This window comes from Mustela nivalis, assembly GCF_964662115.1.
Source record: "Mustela nivalis genome assembly, chromosome: 3".
NCBI lineage: Eukaryota > Metazoa > Chordata > Mammalia > Carnivora > Mustelidae > Mustela > Mustela nivalis.
Genome location: NC_139022.1, coordinates 165274183 through 165300827, shown reverse-complemented (window position 1 = coordinate 165300827; position 26645 = coordinate 165274183). Strand labels below are relative to the sequence as shown.

The following is a 26645-nucleotide window of genomic DNA, read 5'->3' as shown; positions in this document are numbered from 1 at the left end:
CACCTTCAACATTTTGCCTTCTCATTGTCCCCACTTGTCTTGCTCTGGACTGGAATGGCCTTCTACTATTCCATACTGGGGTACAAGAGACTCAATTCTTCTAGATGGAAATAGATCCTATGTTCATCGAATATTATTTTATTACTCCAATGTATAATTACTCTTCCATAACTTACTGATTAAAAAGCACAGCGTTCAGCATCAGAGAAATGCCGGTCTGTCTGCAGACCTACTACCCTTAGGTGTTCTGTGGGGGAAGCTGAACTGAATTAAACCTTGGTGCGGTTGCGACTAAATTTCCTTGTGCCATGTCCTGCCAGGCACAGCCGCGGGAGGTACTGATGAAGAGTAAGGGAAAACAGACTGTTGCAGTAAGCTTCCTGTCATTACCAATGTAAATTGAATACCTGTGGTCTATTTACTAAGAGTGGCATGATGTCTAAAAACTGTGCCTTTAATTCCAAATAATTAGAAGCTGAAAACCCACTATGGCTTTGTATCCTCCTGCCGTCGAAACTGCCTGCATTCTGGTATTTTCTGTTCAATAACTAGATAATTCTAAAATTAGCAAACTGGCAAGTTCTTTTGGGTTTCTCTTCTTTCCCACATTCATCCGGTTAGAAAGTTACCCTTCGAATGACAATAACTTTACCTAGAAAATGTAAGCATTTTCAAGTGTGTTGGAAGCATTTTCTTCTGTTCTTGAAGTTCTTAATGAAACATTTCTATTACTGCTATTGTTACTTTTATCTTTATGCTTTATTTCTAGAAATTAGGTTTTTTTTTTTTTTTAATTTGGGGAATAACTGATATACAATATTATCTTGGTTTCAGGGGTACAAGAACAATAAAGTGGCAATTGCAGACATTACAAAAAGCTCCCCGTGGTAAGTGTCGTTACCCTGTGTCGTCATAGTTATTATAATATTACAGATTACATTCCCCAGGCTCCACTTTTCATACCTGCCACTTATTTATTCTATAGTCAGAAGTCTGTACTTAATCCATCCATCTGTATGGCCTATCCATCCTTCTGCACACCTCCTTCCTTTCTGGCAAATATCATTTTTTTCTCTGTGTTTAGGAGTCTGTTTCTGTTTTTCTTTGTTTGTTTAATTTTAAGTATTTTTGAGGGCACAGTAAATAAAATATATTGCAATTAGACAAATTTAAATATGAATCCCCTTTCCGGCCCTCTAGGAACATGAAATTTGGAAAGGAGTTTATTATTTTTCTGACTTCACTACTTAATCTGCAATGAGTTATTTGACTTGGCAAATTGTGTTTTTGAGAAACAATTAAGGAAATTATGTAAATTTGAATCCTTTCTGAAGATCACAAACAGAACAGAAGCAAAAACAAAACACACAGCGTGCTGGCAGTCCTATACATGTGATTTCTAGCAGAAGCTACACTATTTAAAAATCATCCATGCTTTACCCAATACCAATGTGAAAGCAGCTCACATTGCTAGAGTGCCCTCTATGCAGACAGTGATGCAGTGAAAGTATTGGTATATGTCATTCTGTGCAATTGTAAGTTTGTTGCTACGATATTGGAGGATTTCCCATGACTGAGGAAGAACCCATTTTATCCAGTGAGCTCATTTGAAAAGTCTGTTAATGCATGCCACTAGGATGGGCTCTAGAGAACACAAAATGGTGAAATATACCACTCCAGCAGATTCCCCACTATCAATACAGAATGAAGAAAACAAATTAAATATTAATGTTTTTCCAATTTGTTTTCTTCAGAATTGTGACTTAAGTGTTCAATTTATTTCCATCCCAAAGTTGTTATGATTTAAGTATTTTCCTCCTAACTCTAAATCATGACCATTGGTATATGTAATACAGTTTACTAGGGAATGCAATAGATTTCTAATCTAAATATTCATATTCCGAATTTAGTATTAAGTACTTCTTTAAATTTTTTTTTTCAAATTGCAATTGACTTCCACAGTTTCCATCCTTTTTTTATTTTTTAAAGATTTTATTTATTTATTTGACAGAGAGAGATATCACAAGTAGGCAGAGAGGCAGGCAGAGAGAGGAGGAAGCAGGCTTCTCACAGAGCAGAGAGCCTGATGCTGGGCTGGATCCCAGGACCCCGAGATCATGACCTGAGCCGAAGGCAGAGTCTTAACCCATGAGCCATCCAGGTGCCCCTAGTATTAAGTACTTTTAAATATTTAAACTTAGACTAATGTAAATTTTCTTATCTATAAAATGTAGATTATTTTCCTCAAAATGTGCTTCCATTCTTTTCTTTATAAAAATTCAGTCAAAATGAAAAATCTCATATATTACAATAGTAAATTGCAGTGATTATGAATTTAATTAAATAATCACATTTATATTTGTCTATGATTCATAAATGTCCATGCATACGAGGATGTTTCCAATTGTGTGTTACAAATGTGTTTATGTTGGTTGTTGGTTTTTTGTTTTTTGTTTTTTTTTTTTTTCCTGGTCTGTGTTTCTTTGATTTCTATTAAAAGTTTCTTTGATTTCTAAAAAAACAAACAGAACTTTTATGAATCATTCCTGTGAACTGAAACTAGACCATTTCAAAATGCTAGGCTAATATTTTGTTTATTAACAAATATGTTTCTAATATTCCCTTCAATAAATAAATATCTAAAAATAAACTTTGCAAATCAGTGCTCAGATGAAACTGAATTTTTTTTAAGGACTTATTTATTTTATCAAAGGGGTGCTGCAGAGAGAGAGAGAGAGAATCCTGAAGCAGACTCCCCCACTGAGTGTGGGGCCCGGCATGTGGCTTGATCTCACCACATGGAGATCATGACCTGAAGAGAAATCAAGGATCAGCCACTTAACTAACTGACTGAGCCACCAAGGCGTCCCTGAAAATTTTCATTTGACACTTTTTGTTTTGAAATGAGAGTGGTTTGCTATTTTTAACTAGTATTTTGAAATTTTGTACATAAAATCATATATTATTTTTAGGCAAAAAAGAAAGATAAAATAACTAATAAATAATTGATAGTCCTTACTAATACGAATATTTAATCTATTTAAGAACTGTTTTATGGATAAAACCATCACAATGCCTTGTACAAGCCTGGTGTGCTGCAAATGTTTTTTTCTTCTCCCCCTCTCTTTTTTGTATCTTGTATAAATGTTGAGAAACCAAATATTGTATTCAAAATAATTTGTTATAATGGATAAGTAAGAATTCATATCTGGTATGTAATCGATTAATTCCTCAATATTTCTTTCTTCTTACCAGATAAAAAGGTTTAAAATAAAACATTCTGTGACATTTATAAGATAAATTGAACTGACTCTGTACATTTTAGATCACCTATTTATTTTATAGTAGTTCAAAAAACCTGGTAGTTGTCTAGAAGCTCTTTCAAAATTTAGAGTATTTAGAAACACACCACCCCAAACTCAATGTATTTATGTGATTTTTTTTGTCAGTTTGTTGTATAAAATTTTATTAATGTCCCAGTCATCATAATAAAGAACTCACTCTGAAGTGAATTACCTAAAAGGAGTCTCAACTCTTTTACAGTATTTTTTTTTCTTCCTTACCCATAAATCCTCCCCAAATTCCCCAAATGTTTTAGTAGTTATGCCTGAAACTAACATAAGTGGGAAGATTCAAAAGTTTAAATCGTGCTTTTGATTTTAGGAACAAAAATCTTTAAGTTAGAACCATAAAGTCAAAGTAATTCACTTCTAAGTGAAATTAATTACATCAGGATGATGTATTTGCTAATAATTATGAAAAAAATTGAAAAATAGTTTTTAAAAATCTGTTAAAATTGGCCTATTCAATTTCATGAAAGAACCCAACAAACACACCACTTATTTTCTAATTTTTGTGATAATTCAGTTTTTATAAATATTTTACATCTAAGTTTATTTATCTACAGTGTTTCTGATATTGAGTTTTCATCCTTATTGAGTTCCCACAAATTCAGCTTGTGACCAACTATCATGCTATCCTTCGAATTACATTTGCAATCATATTTTTTATGCTGCCAGAAGCTCAGTAATAAAATGGACCATCATTTTGCATTTTTGGGGTGGTAAGCAACGTAAGGATAATAAATTTTTTCTTATCTGATACAGTCAGCATATGAAAGTGGTTTTGTTAATTTCAGAAAAATAACTAACATAAGACATCATTAATGAAATATCCTAATGTTTAAGAGTTCAGCAATCTCAACTCTGGTGCAGAAATAAGGCCTTATTTCTGAGAATGGATCTGCTGCTGCTTGGGGTTCACCATCACCATTCTTCTATTTTTTTTATTTTTTATTTATTTATTTTTTTTAAGATTTTATTTATTTTTATTTATTTGACAGAGAGAAATCACAAGTAGGCAGAGAGGCAGGCAGAGAGAAAGGAAGGGAAGCAGGCCCCCTGCTGAGCAGAGAGCCCGATGCGGGACTCGATCCCAGGACCCTGAGATCATGACCCGAGCTGAAGGCAGCGGCCTAACCCACCGAGCCACCCAGGCGCCCCTCACCATTCTTTTAAAAAAACATCATACTCACTGCATTGTCGTTGGGCCCCAAATTTATTCCAAGTGAAGGATGAACAATAGTTTAAGCCTAGTAGCATTTTAATGAAATTCCCTGAAATATTATCATAGTCTTACTTTTCTCCTAAATTGCAATACTTTTTTTGAAGCTAAAATCCCTTTTATCAAGTCTTAGGAAAACTTAAGCTTGAACTACATAAATCCTGATTCCATTATGCACATCTATGACATTCTTTGGTGTAACATTTAAATAAATTAAATAATTACAAAGATAAGGTTAGCAGGTTTTGAAATAGAATTTAAGAAAATAAACTTCAGGTTTGGGCCAGAAATAGCAACTGATACCAGACTAACCTGTGTTATAAATGACTGTAAACCTGGTGATTCACAGACCTGTACCCCTGGGGATAAAAATATATGTTTATAAAAAATAAAAAAATAAAAATTAAAAAAAAATAAAAAATAAATAAATGACTATAAAACTGAAATTATATGAAGATACTCTTCTCATACTTGGGTAAACAGACGCTGAAGAACTATGATCCTTGAGAGAAAAGAAACCCAAAGCTGAATGCAAGATCTTCTCCAGCTTTAATTACGTTCATTATAACCCTGGCTGATACATTCCAGGAAGGAAAGGCTGGTTGTTTAACATTGAAAAGCCAGTGAATATAATTTGCCACGTGTACATAATTATGTTGAGAGATGCAGAGAATTATAACAAAACATAACACCATATTTGATTTAAAGATAAAAAATAAAACACTAGTAAAGTAATAATGGGAGAGACTTCCTCAACCTGAATAATTGTACAACAAAAACCTCTAACTGTCGTAGTTACAAGTGAAAGACTGAATATTCCAACCTTAGGATCAGAAAAACAAAAAGCAGGGATATAGCTTGTAGCAACACTCTTGATAATCATATTAAAGCTTATAATCAGTGCAATTAGAGAAAGAAATAAATTTTATGCCAATTGCAAAGTTAGAAACAAATCTATATTTCCTCAGAGGGCATCATCCCTGCAGAAAAGATTAAATAATCTACAAAAAGCTGTTACCGCTACTATGAGAGTTACCAATACTGTAGGCAACTTGTACCAATGCAAACTTATAGTAACATCTATTTCTACAACAATAAAAATAAACATTTAAATAAATATCAAATTTATATAACATGAAAAACATGAAACCAAATAAAATATGTCCCATATCTGTATGCTGAAACCTACAAATACTAAGATAAATCTAAAATGCCTAGTTAAGTGGAGACATATGTTAGATAAAAGACTCAATATTTTTGAGACATGCACTCTCCCAAACATGAACTGTAGATTAATTGAAATACTAATAAAAAATTCTAACTGATATTGTTGAAGAATCTGACAAGCTGATTCTAAAATTTATCTGAAAATGTCCTAAATTAGTTCATACAATTTTGACAAAAGAATGATGTTGAACTTAATTTTAAGTGTTAGTAAGTATCCACAATAATCAAGACAATGGTATTAGTATAAGACTGCGTGTGTGTGTATGTGTATATGTGTGTATATGATTAGTGGTATATACAAAAAGAGAGAGTCCAGAAATTAATCAAAACAAAAATGGTCAAGTGTTAATGGACACAGTTGTCATGATTACTAATTGGAGAAATAGCATTTTTAACAAATAATGGATTCACTGGAAATTAAAATGTGAAGTACATTAAACTTGAGTTTTAACACCTATAAAATATCCCTCAAAGTAAAGCATAGGCCAAATTATAAAACCTTGAATTTTAACATATAAGAACAGGTAGGGTAAATCTTTTGCTACCTTGTATTTAGTAAAGAACTCCCTAAAATGTGTTCAGATTCATATACAAGATATTAAAACATCCTTTCTGGAACCGTTAAATTCTTATAATTTCAAGTAACACAAATGCTGAGACTTTAGGACAGCTAATAAAATTTTAGAAATTTTAGAACAAGCATATTTTAGAATGGAAATTTTCTGCATAAGATGAAATATATTAAGAGAGCTTTAACTCAAACACACATACTAATTTCTAGGTCAATCATTGATTATAATTACATATTAAAAATACGTTAAACGTGCCTGCCTCTCTGCCTACTTCTGATCTCTGTCTGTCAAAATAAAATCTTAAAAAAAAAAAAGAAAGAAAGAAAAAGAAGAGAAAAGGGGCTCCTGGGTGGCTCAGTGGGTTAAAGCCTCTGCCTTCAGCTTGGGTCACGATCCCAGAGTCCTGGGATCGAGCCCTGCGTCGGGCTCACTGCTCACCAGGGAGCCTGCTTCCTCCTCTCTCTCTGCCTGCCTCTCTGCCTACTTGTGATCTCTCTCCATCAAAATAACATCTTTAAAAAATACTTTATTAAAAATATATATTTATATTAAACATCCTTTTTGAAAAACATTTGAGAATACTTCTAAGAATACATTATATGCTCTTGGTATGTGTACCCAAGTTACATAAATGGAGAAGTTTTTCATATTTACAATAGAAAACATGTACAAGACATGTTGAATCAGCAATATTAATAATATATGAAGCTATAACAACTGAAATACATTGGTATTTTCAAGCATGAAATAAAATAGATTTATTTTTTCATCATAGTGAAAATGAAAGAACAAACAAGCTGCAGCTGTATTTCTTTTTTTTTTAAATATTTTATTTATTTATTTGACAGAGAGAGAGAGAGATCACAAGGAGAGAGGCAGGCAGAGAGAGAGAGAAGGAAGCAGGCTCCCACTGATCAGAGAGCCTGATGTGAGCCTTGATCCCAGGACCCCGAGATCATGACCTGAGCTGAAGGCAGAGGCTTAACCCACTGAGCCACCCAGGCGCCTACAGCTGTATTACTTTACCTGAATGAATAGTTAAAAACACAGCATTGAGAAAAAAACTACAGAGGGTGTATATAACATTAACCCACCTATATATAATTTCCATGAGCCAAAGCTAGAGTATATACAAAAATATAGATATATAAACGTCCAAAATGTATTTGGTAAAACTATAAAGAGAAGAAAGGGACAAATAATACTAAATTCAATATTGATGAGCTCTGGTTAGAATGAAGAAAGATGTAATAGCGAGGTGTATTTACTTATTTATTTATTTAGGATTTTTATGTATTTATTTGAGAGAGAGCGATTGAGAGGGAGCACCGCAGGGATGGGTAAACGGAGAGGGAGGGCGACAGAATCTCCAGCAGACTCCATGCTGAGATCGCCCTACCCTGAGGTCATGGCACGAGCAGAAATCAAGAGTCTGATGCTTAACCAACTGAGCCACCCACTCACTCTTAGTGAGGTAGAGTTAAAGCTTATTTTTTTGAGGTGATGTCTCTTAAATTGGTGTTCATTTTATTATTTGGACTGATCATATGCTTAAGATATCAATATAATGTACACATATTATAATCTAATTAGAAAACATTTGGGGGACGCCTGGGTGGCTCAGTGGGTTAAGCCGCTGCCTTCGGCTCAGGTCATGATCTCAGGGTCCTGGGATCGAGTCCCGCATCGGGCTCTCTGCTCAGCAGGGAGCCTGCTTCCTCCTCTCTCTCTCTCTGCCTGCCTCTCTGCCTACTTGTGATCTCTCTCTGTCAAATGAATAAATAAAAAAAATCTTAAAAAAAAAAAAAAAAAGAAAACATTTGGTACAATTACTTCAGTTTATCCCATATGCATGTCTACATAACATACACAGGCCTCATATATGGGTACACAACTTCATTCATTATATCAAGTCATGGTCCAATTTCCAGCTACACACAAATTTCACTGTTTTATTTATCAGTGTCTTCCTTAATGGGTTGCACAATTTGTATCTTCATAAAATTTTCTCTATTCTGAAGTCATAGTAATGTTATCCTACATTTCTTTTAAGATTTAAAGTTCATCTTCTACTGCTGGAATTACTTATTTTGCATAGTTGTAAGGTACTTTCTTTGCAGAGCCAGATAACATAGCTCTGTCTTCACCTGTTTGTTGAGGTGTCCATCTGTTCTCCCTTCTGACTTCCAAACAACTCTGTATTGTAGCAATTTGACTGTATGGTTCTCAGAAAACATATCTTGCATCAACACCTTTTTTTTCTTAAATTGCTATGTGGTTTAGTAAGTCATTAATGTCGATATATTTTGCTTTGTATGCTTGAAAATGTTATGTCTTCATTTGAATAGGCAATGGTATGCCTATTCATTAGGGTCCCCGGGTGGCTCAGTCAGTTGAACACCTGAATCTTTATTTTGTCTCAGGTCATGGTTTCGGGTCTCTGGATGGAGCCCTATGTTGGGCTCCACGCTCAGCGTGGTGTCTGCTCCGGGATTCTCCCTCTCCCTCTGCCCTTTCTCTTGCTCACACTCTCCAAAATAAATAGAAAAAAAAAGTCTTTGAAAATGTTATGTATTCTTGGGGCGCCTGGGTGGCACAGTGGATTAGGCCGCTGCCTTCGGCTCAGGTCATGTCCTGGGATTGAGCCCCGCATCGGGCTCTCTGCTCAGCAGGGAGCCTGCTTCCTCTTCTCTCTCTGCCTAGCTCTCTGCCTACTTGTGATCTCTCTCTGTCAAATAAATAAATAAAATCTTTAAAAAAAAAAAAAAGAAAATGTTATGTATTCTTTAAATGTATTCATTATATATTAAAATATAGAATATATGCATATAGTCAAATATATATATATTTGTATTTGACAGATATTCAAGTATCAAGTGTTTTTATTTTGTTCTATGAAACACTTTTATCATTACTGATTTTTTTGGTCTTTTTCATAAAGCATTTCTGAGAGAGATGTATTAGCAGTTTCTTCCAAGATTATGTTTTATTTTGAAAATAGTTTATTAGGTTCATAAGTTTCAAATGATTACATTACTCTCTTGACATATACTACATGTCAATATGACACGACCTTCTTATCATGATAGCATTTTGTATTTTAAAACAAAATGATCTCAGGGTCCTGGGATCGACTTATATTAACCATTTTTGCCTGATTTCTTTCAATTGAAATTAAATTATTATTCTTTTATTTTAAAACTTTCTTTATCTTTATACCCCATATGTACCTATTACAAGTAGCCTGTAGTATGAGACGATTTTATTTTTCCTTACTTTGCTTCAGTATGGTAGCTTTTTTTTTTAAATGGAGGGTTTATTGCAATTATACTATTTGGGTTATTAATATATATTTTTGTCACTTCATTGTGTACTTCCAATTTGTCTTAATATTTTTTATTCATTCTAATATTATTTTCCAGTACTTTGTTTAAGGCTTTATCCTTATTATGTCTTCTAATTTTAAATCTATATACTAAATTTATTTTCTTTTCTTTTTTTTTTTTTTTTTTTTATTTTTTTTTATTTTCTTATTTATTTACTTATTTTTCTTTTTTTTTTTTTTTTTTAATTTATTTTTTATTTTCAGCATAACAGTATTCATTATTTTTCACCACACCCAGTGCTCCATAATTTATTTTCTTTTCTTAGCCCAGAAATATTAACATGCTTAGGTATCTCTGGAACATCTTTACTCTCTTTCTATACATTGTAATAACTTTTAAGTGCTTTTATTTGGATCAAGTTTCTCAAATTTATGCCTATAAGTGAAGAGGATGATGATGATGATGATGACAATGACGATGATACTTGTGGGTTTGATAATCTGTCAAATTTGATGTTTTGTTTTTACAAAGAAAGGTGTCCTCATGTGTACCACTTTCTCATTATTCCTTATTGAAGCTTATACCATCTTTTCGTGATAAATTTCTTATTTTTTATTAAATTATTTAACAACAATGTATTTTCTCAATTTTGGTTGTTTGAAAGTTTTTCTGTATCACATATTTTAGGTTTCTTTCTTTTTTTTTTTTAAAGATTTTATTTATTTATTTGACAGAGAGAGATCACAAGTAGGCAGAGAGAGAGAGGAGGAGGAAGCAGGCTCCCTGCTGAGCAGAGAGCCCGATGCTGGACTCGATCCCAGGACCCTGAGATCATGACCTGAGCCGAAGGCAGCGGCTTAACTCACTGAGCCACCCAGGTGCCCCCACATATTTTAGGTTTCTGTTGTTACAAAATTACTGAGGCCAACATGATCTAAAATGATTTGTAAGAAGTGTCAAATTTCTGATGGTAATGTTTTCATATTTTCATTCCCTTTACTCAGAAATAAAGGAAAAACAGAAGATATGTATTACCTTTATCCTTTGTTTGGCAGGGTCTATATGTGTGTCTATCTTGAGTCATTCATTGTAAGTACCATGTTTTGGAATCTTAATTTATTTGGGGATATCTTATCTTAACAATACAGGAAACAACAGATGTTGGAGGGCATGTGTAGAAAAGGGAACACTCTTACACTGTTGGTGGAATGCAAACTGGTGTAGCCTATTTTGGAAAACAATATGGAGTTTCCTTAAAAGGTGAAAAATAGAACTACCCTATGACCCAGCAATTGCACTCCTAGGTATTCACCCAAAGAATAAAAAAATACTTTTCTAAAGGAATACATGCACCTTGATGCTTACAGCAGCATTATCAGAAATAGCTAAATTATGGAAAGAGCTCAAATATCCATCAACTGCTATATGGATAAAGAAAGAAGATGTGGTGTGTGTGTGTGTGTGTGTGTGTGTGTGTGTGTGTGTGTGTGTGTGTATACAATGGAATATTACTTGGCCATCAAAAAGAATGAAATCTTGTCATTTGCAATGATGAGGATGGAGCTGGAGTGTATTATGCTAAGCAAAAGAAGTCAGCCAGAAAAAGACATGCCGTATGATTTCATTCACATGTCGAATTTAAGTAAGAAAACAGATGAACATGGAGGAAAAAAGAGAGAGGGAAGCAGACCAAGAAATATAGTCTTAACCGCAGAAAACAAACTAATGGTTACCAGAGGTGAGGTGAGTGGGGGGATGGGCTAAATATGTGATGGGTATTAAGTAGGGCACTTGTGATGAGCACTGGGTCTTGTATAAAAGTGATGAATCACTAAATTCTACTACTTAAATAATATTTGCATTGTGTGCAATTAACTGGACTTTAAATAAAAACTTAGAAGAAGAAGTACATGGTACTACTTATTTAAAAAGGTACATTCTGTTAGTTCTCTGGATAATAGATTAAAAGAAGTTAGGGTTAGGTGCAAAGATTATTTTGAAAGTTACTGCAGCATTCCAGCTGAAGGGGTGGTGGTTGTTTGGACAGGGATGGGAGTGATGGTGTTATGAAGTAGTTGACTTATGGATATTTTAAAAAGTACAGCTAATAGAGCTTTCTGACGAATTGGGTATGTAGCATGAGAGAAAAGGGGGAGCCAAATATGACACTGAGTGATCTTCAGAAGCCATCTGGACTACAGCCATCATTATTGAGATAGATGATGCCTCTGGAGGAGAAGATTTAGAGAGAAATTAGATTTTGAGGAAACTATTTACGTACAGCATTTTCAGTTTGAGAACTCTGAGAAGAGATTTTTGAGTGGTTAATATGGAATTCGGGGAAAAAGTACATGCATATGTAAATTTGAGAGTCATCTACATGTAGATGTTATGGAAACTCATTAGACTGAATGAGATCATGTGGGCAATAACTCCAGATAGTCTAACGTTTGGAAATCAGGATGCCCCACTAGTCAATGGGAGGAGAGATGAGGAGACAGAAGAGCCAATGAAGGAAGAAGAGTGTCTAGAGAATGCTATGCCTGTAAGCCAAAGTAAGAGCCTATTTCTGGAAAGAGTTGCCAATTGCGCCAAAAGTCGCTGCTTTGCTGAGCAAAGGGAGGGAAGAATTAGACTTCATATTTTGGAATATGGAGGACAAGTATAATTTTGGTGAAGTAATAAAGACAAGCCTTTGATGAGTTTTTTTTTTTGTATTTTTTTTTGTTTCGCTTTTTAAAGATTTTATTTATTTATCTGACAGACAGAGAGGAAGCACAAATAAAGAGAACTGTAGGCAGAGGGAGAGGGAGAAGCAGGCTCCCAGCTGAGCAAGGAGCCTGATGCGGGACTCAATCTCAGTATCCTGGGATCAGGACCTGAGCCAAAAAGGCAGACGCCTAACAGACTGAGCCACTCAGGTGGCCCTGAGAGTGAATTTTAAAGAGCATGGAGACAGAGGGAGCAGGGTGTGAATACAGGCAAGTCTTCCAAGAGGTTTAGAGGAAAGGGAACGGGATAATGAACTTGTAACTGGAAGAGTCTCCGTTTTTGTTTGCTTGAGTACATTTTATTTTCAGTTAGAATTAAAGCCTATTTTTGAGGGCATAGGAATTATGAAGGGGGGAAATGAAGAGATAGGAGAGGAATGGACAGTTCCGTGACTGAGTGAACAAGAAAGGTGAGGCTTTAGGATCTGCATGGAGTGGTGAGCATAAACATGGTAGGGAGACCGCATTCACAGAAGGAAGCCAGAGATTTATGGAAACTAATGCCCACAGTATTAGTGAGGCTGCTAGATCTGATGACAGGAAACTATGGAAACCCCTTTCTGATTGTTCTTTTTGATAAGCATTAGAGAAGCAAGATGACCTGACATATGTAAGGAAATTGGAAAAGATATTGGAAATTTGAGAAGCCAGGAAAACTATAAAAGAAATATTTAGCAGTGCTGCATATAATTGTTTCAGTTATTCAAGTTCCTTATGAATGAAATAATTTGTTCTGATTCTTCCAGAATTTGATACTGAAATTGGGATAGTGCAGTTTTTACAAACCCTTAACGTATCGGCATATTATATAAAAAGCATCAAAAATTAGAACGTAGTATATATCAAATTCTCCCCATGGGTAGAACTCAAAAGAGGTTTGAATAGCTTTGAATGGAATTGGCCTGCAGGTAAAGATAAGAAATAAGCCTTGATGGTCCTGAGCCAAAATGAATAACCCTATACATTTTGCCATCATTTACCTACTACGGTCTCATATTATGTATCAAATAAAAATTTTAAAAACAGTGAATGGAGATTAGTTCAGGCCTAATTGGAGATATATGTATCTATGTATGTGTGTGTGTGTGTGTGTGTGTGTATATATATATATATATATATATATATATTGTTTATCTGAGAGAGAGAGAGCAAGCAAGAGAGAGAGCACAAGTAGGGGGGGAGGGGCAGTAGGAGAGGGAGAAGTAGACTCCTGGCTGGACGTGGGACTCCATCAACCCAGGGATCATGAAGTGAACTGAAGGCAAACGTTTAACCCACTGAGCCACCCAGATGCCCCTGGAGCAGTATTTGTAGAATGTCTGAAGTGACAACTTCACCCTGGATTGTACATGAGGGTGAATGTAACCCAATTTCGGGTGCCATTCATTCTGTTACCATGTGGCAAGTAAGCAGAGTCCTTGTTGTTTGTTACTATAATATAGCAACACTACAGCAAAAGATGAAACAACAAGGAAAGCAGAAAACAAAAACTCACAGAGAAATAGAGATAGGGACATAATCAAGATAACCCTGAAACCTAATTTGCCTGAGAACTTTACAGGTATGTGGACAAGTAAGTTTCTTTTAAATCTTAGAACAGATTGAATTATTTTTTAGATATTTTATATTTATCTGTTACATGGCAAAAGGTAACTAAAACACAGACATATACACTACAAATAAATACTCCATAAAAGTATTTAATTTCCATCATCTAAAGTTACAACTAGATTACATTTGAAATTTATGGATACTAATCTTTGAATATGTTTGCAATGTTGCATAAGAATTGAGGAGAAAAAACAAGAAGGATTCAACAACTAAACAGCACTAAACATTGGTTTCTGGACTGAGATAAGCATATAATTAGTTTAGAGAAGTGAAAAGGAGAGCTGAGGCAAACATTGTAACAGTGCAAAAAACAAGCAGTGTTGTTTAATTCGTGAACTCTGGTAAGAGCCAAAAACTTTGGGGTTCATTAGAAGTATCAATACAGTAGCAGCTCCCTGACTTTGGCTCCTTTGGAAATACATCTATCAGGCAAGCAGTGAACACTGAGTGTCTGATTTTGATCAGGATAAACTCTTACATATGGTGCACAGAACAAGGAGAAATAAGATATTTTGGGCAAAATGGGAAATATATATAATTTAATGATCATTGAACTGTGTAGTAAGTTACAAAGTTTTGGGGCAGTTAAGGTAGGTGCAGAAATGAAGAACAAAAAGTATTCATGTATCTAACAGTTTGATGTGTCAGGAAATGTTCTTAGTATTTGTGAATACTAGGATAAAGATACACTAGACCTGATTTTTAGATCTGAGATGTTCACAATCACAGGACAAACATTACAATAAAATGTGATGTGCCATATTTAAACCTAGTAAGTGATAAATGCTCAATTTAAGGCATGCATAAAGTTAGAATAAAGAGGGAGGAGTTGTAAAATTTTCCTGAGACTTTGAGCATTTCACAGATGTTCTGACATGTAAAATAGTTCTTAAAAGTAAACAGAGGTTTGTAAAGCAGAACAGAATGAGCAGAGGACATTGAGAGATGAAAGGATTATACAATTATTCAAAGAACATGGCCTGTTTGAGTATCTGTGACTAAAAGTATGATATACATTTTTCTGAGAATTAAGCTGAAAACAGAGAAGGCCAAATTTTATAAAGAAAAATTCAGAACATATGTGTATACCTCTGTCTTTGGTATTAGTACTAAATGGTGCTGTGACATACTATACTACAACAAGTTTTTCTAAATCATGGTGTGCCCAGATATCTGGTCAGGCACTTTTCTGTTTGTTTCTGTGAGGGTGTTTTTGAATTAAATTAACATTTAAACTGGTGAACTAAATGGGCATCTGGCTGGCTCAGTTGGTAAAGCATGTGACTCTCAATCTTGGGGTCATGAGTTTGAGCCCCACGTTTGGTGCAGAGATCACTTAAAATAATAAATAAATCATTTAAAAAAATTATAGATTGAAGCAGATTGTTCTTTACCATGTGAGTGGGCCTTATTCAATCAGTTGAAGACCTGATAGGAAAAAAGACTGGCCCTCCCTTGAATAAGAGAAAATTATTTTGCCTGATTGCCTTTGAGTTAAGATAGTGGCTCTTTCTGGTTTTGGCTTTTGAACTTGACTGGGATATTGGTTCTGCAAAGTTTTGACTTCCCAGCCTCCATAACCTTATGAACCAATTTCTTAAAAAAAGAAAAAAGTCTCCTTATTGGTTCTAAATCCTTCTAGATTTTAATCCTATTGGTTCTGTTTCTCTGTAGAACCCTGACTAATGTAGGTATAGTTGGAAACAGAATGCAGGCTAACCTTTCCTCACCCTTCATCTCAAGACTGAATCCATGCATTATCCTGTCCATGAAACCTTCACTGATCCTCTTAGAGAGGCTAAACTACCATGACTTTATGTTTCCCTAGCCCCTAAAAACGTTGCCACAATAATTATCCATAGTGCAATCATCCATTTACCTCGTCTTCGGCATGAGCCTCTTGCATTCCTCAAAAGTGAAACAGGGTCCTCAATATCCCTAGTGCCTAACATACGGCACGTCCTAGCAAGTATCAATTATTAATACATTTTGAGTGAATTTATCAATGTGTAGTTTAGGGTAGAAATGATAAATTGTACCATACCAAAGTACTAGAAGGGTGGCTAAGAAAGTAGAAAATAACAAGTGATTAATACAGTCAAATAGCACAAAGACATCAGGGAGATCAGAAATGAAAAATACTCTTTGGATTTAGTGATTAGTAAATTATGACCATAAAGTCAACTTCTGAAAAGCAATGTGGATAAAATTATACATTATCTTGACCTTAGGCATAAATAAGGAAATGGAGGGAGATGGTAGCTATTTATTCTGGAAATTGTACTAGTGAGTCATATAAAAGGAAAAGTGAGTAGTGAGTCATATAAAACCCTGAAAGAATATTTGTCATCTAGTAAAAAGAATAAGCTTTCATTTTTTTCTCTCTCTTTCTTTCTTTCTTTCTTTTTTTTTTTTTTTAAGATATTTTAGGGTCATAGTAGGCAGAATTCTAAAGACAGCACAATATTCCTGTCCCTTGGTTATTCAACCAAACATGAACCTAGATACTACTGTGAAAAGATTTTGTTAATGTAGTTAAAGTCCCAATTCCATTCACTTTAAAATACAGAGACGGTGGGTGGGCCTGACCTAATCAGGTGGATACCTTTCTTTTTCTTTTTCCTTTTTTAAGATTTTAGAGAAAGAGCATGCATGTGCAGGTGCAGGGTGGGGAGGGGCAGAGGGATAGGGAGAGAGAGAATCCTAAGCAGGCTCAATGGATATGGGGCTCAGTCTCTAAGGTCATGATCTGAGTGAAATCAAGAGGTGAATGCTTAACCAACTGAGCCACCCAGGCAACCCAGGTAGATACATTTGAAAGCAAGACTTCCAGCTGGTAGCAGAAGAGAAAGTCAAAGAGATTCAAAACAGCAAAAGGACTTGACACACTATTGTTTGTTTGAAGGAGGTAAAAACCACATGAGGAGAAAGCTGCCCCAGCTGACAAGGGATGAAAATGGTGACTTCAAAACTAAACTTAAAAAAAAAAATTAATTATTTTTACTAACATTACTAACATATAATGTATTATTCACCCCAGGGGTACAGGTCTGTGACTCGTCAGGCTTACACATTTCATAGCACTCACCTCAGCACATACCCTCCCCAATGTCCATAACCCAACCACCCTCTCCACAATCCCCCTGCCCCCCAGCAACCCTCAGTTTGTTTTCTGAGATTAAGAGTCTCTTATGGTTTGTCTCCCTCCTGATCCCATCTTGTTTCATTTTTTCCTTTCCTACCAGGCCTGCCAAAATCCTTCATCCTGCCTCTCAAATTCCTCATATCCGGGAGAGTATGCAATAATTGCCTTTCTCTGATTGACTTATTTCGCTCAGTGGATAAAATTATACATCTGAAGGAAGTAGACTACATCTAAAGGAAGTAGACTCAGGCAACAAGAAGAATGCACATTAAAACACTTTCTTCCCCAGAGCCTCAAGGTAAGAGCCCAGACCAGCTGACACGGGACTTCAGTCTTACCAGACCTTAAGCAAGGAATCCAATTGAACCTACCTGAACCTCTGACCTACAGAAATCATGTGGTTATTTGTTACTCAAAACCAGAAATGTAACAGAAATTTCTAAAGAGCTAAATTACGGATTACATGGAGGGAAGTCATGCTATCTGTAACAGAAACATTTCAGGTATTTATTTTAAAAACTTTCTTCATCAAGAACTGTGATATGGGATAAGAATACACTTTTTACTTCTCTAATCAAAGGCAGTTTATTGAATTCATCTGATTCTTAGTGTCTTCATTAAGATTGTAGAAATAATCTTCTGCCACAGAATGAATTAATAATAAAATAAACCTCAATTAGTTAAAATATGTGACCCAAACCTGGTTTCAATGAATATCAGCTTCCCTTAAGAGTCATATTAGGAAGAGCATAGATCTAGGAGCCAAAATATTTAGATTCATATTTTGTATGAGTTTCAATTTCCTTATCTATAAAATTAAAATAATACCTGTTCTCTGTATTTCAGAGATTTTTATTAGGATGATATTTCTGTAAAAGCACACAGTACAAAAACAAGATAGCAATCAGCTATGTTTAGCGGTAGCTGGGAAGGAGGAAAGATGTCAAAAACCAGACACATGTTTTCTGCCTTTACCATATGTTTGGGCAGCTGAAAAGTCACTTGGACTTAGAACCAAAGGATAAAAGAAAGCAGAATCAAACACCATGTAGGGGTGCCTGGGTGGCTCCGTGGGAAAAGCCTCTACCTTTGGCTCAGGTCATGATCTCAGGGTCCTGGGATCGAGCCCCTCATTGGGTTCTCTGCTCAGCAGGGATCCTGCTTCCCCCCCCCCCCTGCCTGCTTCTCTGCCTACTTGTAATCTCTCTCTCTCTGTCAAATAAATAAATCAAAATCTTAAAACACCATGTAAATAAGAGCTGCACTGTATTTGGGCCCCACCTACATGTTCAGAGGCCCACACACTTTTTTATGATACCCCATATTCTCACATTGGTCCCTTAGCATGTGGCCCGTTTACTTGGAGGAAGGGTTTTTTGTTGTTGTTGTTGTTGTTTGTTTGTTTTTCTGTATACAGAACTCATTTGTTTTCTATTTTCTCTTAAACCCTGCTCCATTGCTTAATCTGCCCAGAAGGGGGCACCTTTCTCTTCCTTGCACAACACTCTAGGTAAGCCTCCCAAAAGTTCTTTGAAATAATAACTTCTAAATGTCATTCCATGGAACACCAACTTCCTCAGAAACTTACATTAAGAAGAGTTTTAAAAACCTGATTTTAAGATTTTAATTCTGCAAAAGGTAACGTCAAATGAATGAAGAAACAAGAAAGTTTGGGAGAAAATACTTGTAAAATACAAATCTGAAGGACTATTTTCTAAAACGTATAAAGAACTCTTAAAGTTTACTGATGAGAAAACAAAACCAAAATAAAGAGGGGGCCAAGGACCTTAACAAACACCTCATCAAAGAAGACATACAGATGGCAAATAAGTCTATGAAAAGATGTTCCATATATATGTCATCAGAGGAAAGCAAACTAAAGCGATGAGATAGCACTCTATACCGCAGGGTCACCCAAATCTGGGGAACGCTTAACAGCAAAGGCTGGGGAAGATGTGGAGAAACAGGAACTCTCACTCATTGCTGGGGAGAATGCAAAATGCTATAACCGCCCTGGAAAACACTTTGTCAGTTTCTTACAAAGCTAAATATACCCTTACCGTCTGATTCACTAATTGCAGTGCTTGGTATTACCCGAAAGAATTGAAAACTTCCGTCCATCTAGAAGCCTACACATGAATGTTTTTGCTGCAGTAGTTTATTCATAATTGCCAAAACTTGGAAACAACCAAGATGTCCTTCAGTATGTATGCTATAAAAAGACATGGAAAATCTTTAAATGTGCTTACTACTAATGGAAGAGGCCAATCTTAAAGGGTATACACTATGTAATTAAAACTAAATGACATTCCCGAAAAGGAAAAACTATTGTTCGAGTAAAAAAATGTGGTTACCAGAGGTCAGGGTAAGTAGAGATGGATGAGTAGTACACATGGGGTTTTTAGTGCAGGGAAAATAGTATGCATGATGCTATAATATTGAATACATACAACCACACTTTCATCTAAACACAGAGCACCACAAAACTAACCTACAACCATTGGGTGGTTGTAACCTACAAACATTGGGTGATGATGATGTGTCAAAGGTGTGACAAGTACATCACTTGGGTGGAGGGTGTTGATAATGGAGGGTGTAATGCACGTGTAGGTGTGGGGGCTCTTTGGAAACTCTTTGTGCCTACTTCTTAATTTTACTGTAGACCTAAAATTGCTCTACAAAAAAAAAAAAAAAAAAAGGTCTTAAAAAATAATTTATAAAAAACATCAAGTACATTTCCAAAACAGGATGTATTAGTAAATACTTTGCTAGTGTGGCTGAATTTGAGATTAATGTTTACAAGCAACTGTACCTAGAAGGGCCCCCAGTGATGTTCAATAAGACACTTAAGTCAAGCAATCAGTGTATGAATGTGAACTTCTTAAGCAAGTCTCCAGCATGACTATAAAACCTTATCTAGTGCTCATTCTTTCTACATACCTATTTATATTCAGGGTTAAATTATTTCTACTAATGTTTAATTGAGGTGTCCCTAAGGCTTTTTTTATTATTTTTAATTATCCTGTATATAATCCAGTACAATACGATCTACTATACTGCTTTACTTAATAGATAGGCATTAACCATTCCCCATATGCAGTACTAACAAAAAAATAAAAATAACTTATTAAGTATATATTTAAGATGTGATTTAAGTAAAAAGGAGCATTCCCTTTGGTGATCATTGCAAATAATATAATTTTCATTGTATATATGAACTAATGTATAGTCACAAATTAGTTTCTATTCGATGCAAATATTATTTGGACTAAGATGAGACTTAGAAGCAATCTCAAGTATGGTTTCTGGTTGAAATACCTCTGGAATTACATTTGAGCTTCTTTTAAAGTAAGTTTCTGTTTTTTTGTTTTTTTTTTTTTTTCTCACAAATATCATTTTCTCCAGGGATTCTTCCCTTCAGTCTTCTATACACAGAGCCTGTTCCCCAATAGTGCATAATCTTTTCTGAATCTTTTCAATGCTTTTCTCATTTCTTGGATATATTAACCTATTAATCCCTTTATTTTTTTTAACTAATATTGAATCAGCACTTATCATTTGACAGTCATTTAATTGTCATTAGGTGACAAAAAGCATGCAATTCTATTCGTAGTCTGATTATTTTGAAAATGAAAATTAACCAGAATGATCATAAATGAACCCACTCATGTATTCTTTATAATAGTCATTTAAAAGTAATTAGTGTATGCTTATTTTCAAAGAGAATATTATGTAGAAAAAAATATCTAAATGGAAGCCACTTGAGCTAATTTTGCAGATGTAAAAACACAAAAATAGGCAGGTTATAAAAGGCTAGAGTAGTCTAATTATTGATTGGTAACAGAGGACATTATGAAAGTACATAAACTATAAGGAGCTACACCCCACACCCACTAGAATGATTATAATCAAAAGATATATAACAAATACTCACAATCATACAGAGAACCTGGAACCCTCCACTGCTTTTACAAATGTAAAATGTAGCTACTTTGGAAAACAGTCTGGCAGTTCATCAAATAATTAAATACAGAGTTTCTATGTAACTGAGCTATCTCACTTCAGGGTATATACTCAGGAGAAATAAAAACATGTCTACAAAAGTTTTCATATTAATCTCACAGAATTTTTTTTTTTTCATGGTAGGCAAGCAATGGAAAGAAAACACAGAGCAAGCCTCACAATTATGAGGCAAACCAGATACTTTAGACTCAGGGATGGGGTTGAAGTGTTCTGTGATGTCAACTTTCCACCAGTGTCCTGGGATTAAAGTAAAAAAAAAAAAAATGAGATTTATTCATTGTATCTGACAATGAGTAACTGCATCTAATATGTTCTGCACACTCTGTGAGATGCTGGATGCCAGCGCCACAAATAAAAAGGGTAAGAGTCCCGCTCCCGAGAAAAAACTTGGCATAAATCTTTATGTACAAGTGACAAGTTTTTTTTATGAGACATAAAGTAGTTTACCATTTTCTGAGGCAGCCACTGTGATGTTGTACCATGGATTTTCTTCTCTATCAAGGACCTTTGTAGTCCTAATAGTTCCAGTATTGGCATCAATGTTGAAACATCTGTCATCTTCAGCACTGTAGTCAATGAAGTACCTTGGGAAAAAAAACAGACAACTCTTCTTTTCACTTGATTATATAATGAAGAAAGTGAAACTAAGACAAGAGCAATATTAAATCAGACATATTCAAATATTTAAATGTATATTTTTAGTTTCTGTGTTTGCCTCATAAGATTTGCTTGGCAACTTTATATTTGCATAGAACTGACATAAATTATTTTTATCTGTTAACTCCTAATTAATGTCTAATTAAATTACTAATTCAAATTAAAAAAATGCCTTTTTGAATTCCATGAAGGACCTCAATGTGCGAAAGGAATCCATCAAAATCCTTGAGGAGACCACAGGCAGCAACCTATTCGACCTCAGCCGCAGCAACATCTTCCTAGGAACAACGCCAAAGGCAAGGGAAGCAAGGGCAAAAATGAACTATTGGGATTTCATCAAGATCAAAAGCTTTTGCACAGCAAAGGAAACAGTTAACAAAATCAAAAGACAACTGACAGAATGGGAGAAGATATTTGCAAACGACATATCAGATAAAGGACTAGTGTCCAGAATCTATAAAGAACTTAGCAAACTCAACACCCAAAGAACAAATAATCCAATCAAGAAATGGGCAGAGGACATGAACAGACATTTCTGCAAAGAAGACATCCAGATGGCCAACAGACACATGAAAAAGTGCTCCATATCACTCGGCATCAGGGAAATACAAATCAAAACCACAATGCGATATCACCTCACACCAGTCAGAGTGGCTAAAATCAACAAGTCAGGAAATGACAGATGCTGGCGAGGATGCGGAGAAAGGGGAACCCTCCTACACTGTTGGTGGGAATGCAAGCTCGTGCAACCTCTCTGGAAAACAGCATGGAGGTTCCTCAAAATCTTGAAAATAGAACTGCCCTATGACCCAGCAATTGCACTATTGGGTATTTACCTTAAAGATACAAACGTAGTGATCCAAAGGGGCACGTGTACCCAAATGTTTATAGCAGCAATGTCCACAATAGCCAAACTATGGAAAGAACCTAGATGTCCATCAACAGATGAATGGATCAAGAAGATGTGGTATATATACACAATGGAATACTATGCAGCCATCAAAAAAATGAAATCTTGCCATTTGTGACAACATGGATGGAACTAGAGCGTATCATGCTTAGCGAAATAAGTCAAGCGGAGAAAGACAACTATCATATGATCTCCCTGATATGAGGAAGTGGTGATGCAACATGGGGGCTTAAGTGGGTAGGAGAAGAATCAATGAAACAAGATGGGATTGGGAGGGAGACAAACCATAAGTGACTCTTAATCTCACAAAACAAACTGAGGGTTGCTGGGGGGAGGGGGTTTGGGAGAAGGGGGTGGGATTATGGACATTGGGGAGGGTATGTGCTTTGGTGAGTGCTGTGAAGTGTGTAAACCTGGTGATTCACAGACCTGTACCCCTGGGGATAAAAATATATGTTTATAAAAAATAAAAAATTATATAAAAAAAATAGAACAGTAGATGATAGGAACATTGGGATTAATAACTAAATATTTGTAGGACTCTGGGAAGTCTTTAGTACTTTGGAAGAAAAAATGAAAATTCTCACTGTTCTATGTGCAAAATTTTTAGGAAAATAGAAGATGTCAGAGATTAGTTTATCCTGGAATTTCATTATAGCTGAGATTTGAAGATAAATATAAAATAAAGACCAAAACATTTCAATTAATTACCATTGTATGTGCATCACCTAGCCCCCTTGTTGAGTGAGAAAATGAGAAAACTAAATGAGAGGTAGGTTGCATTACTGGCCACAAATCATCTTCCCTCTCCAATTGCAGGGATTTCTCTTGCCAGATTTTGCCTCCAGCCTACTTTCGCAAAGAGATGAGTCCTGAGTGTGTGTAGGTGTCAAACCACTAAATTGTACACCTGAAACTAATATCACTCTTTAAGTTAACTAACTGGAATTTTAAAACAACAACAAAACAAAACAAAAACAAATAAACAAACAAAAAAAAACTTTTAAAATTCAGAATGAGATGTAAAGTAATTGAAAGTGATTATCATCATCGGAAATGATGGTGTCCTGTTCCATATTTGGGCCAAGGTTTCATAGGACTTTGCCTATTCTTTCTTATGCCCTGCCACTGACACAAAAAGAACATGCTGGAGCCAGAAGGAAGATTAGAGACACAAGGACAAAGTTGTCCCAGTTTAGGAATCCTATCCTAGAGGAGAGCTAGCTAGGAAATGATCAGGTGCATGACTGAATGCACTAGAGTTAAGCAGAGCTGGCAAACAAAAGTCAGCCTACTTTAGCTGATCTTCAACTCAGACACATACACTATGCTTATAAATTACTCATTACTTTTCTTTATTCATTTAATTGCTTATTTCACTACCCCTAAGTTTTAGAGTTTTACATTATCCAGCATTATCCAACAGTTTATTAACATAAATATGAATTAAAAATATAGCAAACAACTCATCATATTCTCTAGAAATGTTCCAAACTATTTCTAGAACTATTGAAGGAAGTGTGTCCTCCTTTCCTTAAATCTCTATTATTTCTCCCTTCTTCCTTAACCTCAGTGTAAGTAACATTTTATCTAGACCTGCAGAACAAAAATGAACTGAGTAGGCACAAAGTACTAGGGGAAGAATATTTGAAATCCAGGAAACCAAAGTGAAAATATCCAAATTAAAGAAAGAGCTTGATTTGGTCTAGAAACCAATGTACGTTTCAATGTGACTAGGGCTAAAAGGATGTGGTATGCGGCCAGGGGTAGGACAAGCAATCCATGCAGCATGTGCTAAAGAGTTCTTATCTTAAAAAAAAAAAAAATAAAATGAGTGGGGGAATTTTAAAACAAAGGAAATAACATACTTAATTATATTCTGGAAAAATCACAGTGGCTACTTTGGAGATTTTATTTATGTGTGAGAGAGAGAGCATGAGCTGGGAAAGGGGCAGAGGGAGAGGGGGAGAGTCTCAAGCAGATGCCGTGCTGAGCATGGAGGCTGATGTGGGGCTCAATATCATGACCTGCGATCATAACCTGAGGCAAAACCAAGAGCTGAACCCTTAACCAAGTGAACCACCCCGGCATCTCTACCATGGCTACTTTGACTCTTAGATTGCAAAAAGTTAAAAGCGATTCAGAAAAGAAATGATGTCATCTTGAATAAAGGTGGGAAAAGGAAGAAAATGGACAGAACCATAAAAAATAATGCTGTTGGATACAACCTATAGAACTTTTTATTGGAGTGGCATTAGTAAAGGGGGGGTTACAAAGGACTCCATTTTGGTGTGCTTTGTGTGTTTGTGTGTGTATGTGTCCTTGATCTATCATGTAATTGATAAGCCTGTTTACTGAGATGGATAGAGGTAGAAGAAATAAACAAACAAATTTTCTCCCTTTGGGAGAAAAAAAAAAGGGGGGGGAAGAAATCAATGATTTTGACACACTGTGCCTTAGACGCCAATTAGATAAACGTGGAATAAAAAGCAAAGAACTGAATATGGGTGCAGAGTTCAAGCTCAAGAACAGCAAATATGTATTTAAGATGCATCAGCCTAAATTTAAGGTTGTGTGGATAGAATGGTTTCCTCTGGGAGACAACTGTAGGAGAAAGGTGAAATACTGGGTACTGCAGCACTCCACCCTTTGAGCCTAAAGCATGTCAGCATCGGTATAACACCAGGTGGTAGCAAAAGGGGAGGAAGATGCAAGGCGGGAGGCAAAGTGGGAATGGGTGGCACAGAAGCCAAGAAAGGAGACTGTTTCACGTGAACAATTATAGTAAATCCTATTAAGAGGTTGAGTGAGGTTAGTAAGGGTTGATTGGATTTGGGAAGATAGACAGCATTAGCTAACATGAAAAGAATAGTTTCAATAAAATATAAACTGTTTTGTTTTTGTTTTTAACAGTGGATTCAAGAGTATATTGAATGTGAATGTATGAAGCCCAAGAGTCCAGGAAACACAATGCCATATCTCTCCTGGGTGCAATGTGTTAACAGAGTATGTAGAACATGGTGCTAAGGTGTGAGATATTATAACAACCTGTGGATACACATGCACATGACAGAAGATATTAATAACACCATGCAGGTCCAAACTGTAGAGCATCCAAGGAAATGCCATTCAGTGAAAAGAACACCTTAAAGAGCTAAAATATAACAACCCTTGCAACTGTGTGATCAAAACAAGAAACAGACCATTTTGCATAGACTGTTCTAATAATAACTATATGTTAATTGAAGAAAGCTGAACACAAAGAAGGAATTTAAACAGGAAGAGGTAGAGGTATGAAGCAAATCCGATTCAGAGAAAAGACAGGAGATCCAGACACTGCAGAGAAGTGGGAAAGAGCAAGGTCACTGGGCTTTCCCAAAGCATTAAGTCCTGGTACCCTGAAACTGATCTTGGCTTGAGTTCCTATCACAAAAAATCCTTCTCGTACTATCAGAGTCCTTAATGCTTCTCCCTCTGCCCCTCATCCCACCTGTCCTCTCAATCTCTCAAATAAATGAATAAATAAACAAATAAATAAATAAAACCTTAAAAACAAAACAAAACAAAAATCAGAGGCAAGGGCCAAACTAAACAAAACAAGGCTTCAGAAGTGGTTTTGATCAGTCTGGAAATGCCAGCATTAAAGAGAGGTGCATTATCGATCATCTAAAAAGTACATAGTTTAATAATTTTATGAGAGAGAAACAGTGAGATATCTTAGATCTGGCTGCAGAAGTGGGTGGTGATTTTCAGACCACGTTCTATTGGCTACTAGACTAGCAAGAGCAAAAGAGAAAGAAGCTTCCTGTTGTAGCTTGTACATAAAATACAGAAAGAATT

General features: G+C 35.5%; 1 protein-coding gene across 7 annotated transcripts in view; it reads right to left on the bottom strand.

The window, feature by feature from the left end:
• Nucleotides 1–26645, bottom strand: part of CDH18 (cadherin 18) — a 974546-nt gene that overhangs the window by 40163 nt on the left and 907738 nt on the right. For all 7 annotated transcript variants that reach the window (XM_082724411.1, XM_082724412.1, XM_082724407.1 and 4 more), the window contains one exon: nt 21686–21822. In XM_082724411.1, coding sequence (XP_082580537.1) covers nt 21686–21822 — 137 coding nt within the window. The remainder of the gene's footprint in view (nt 1–21685; nt 21823–26645) is intronic.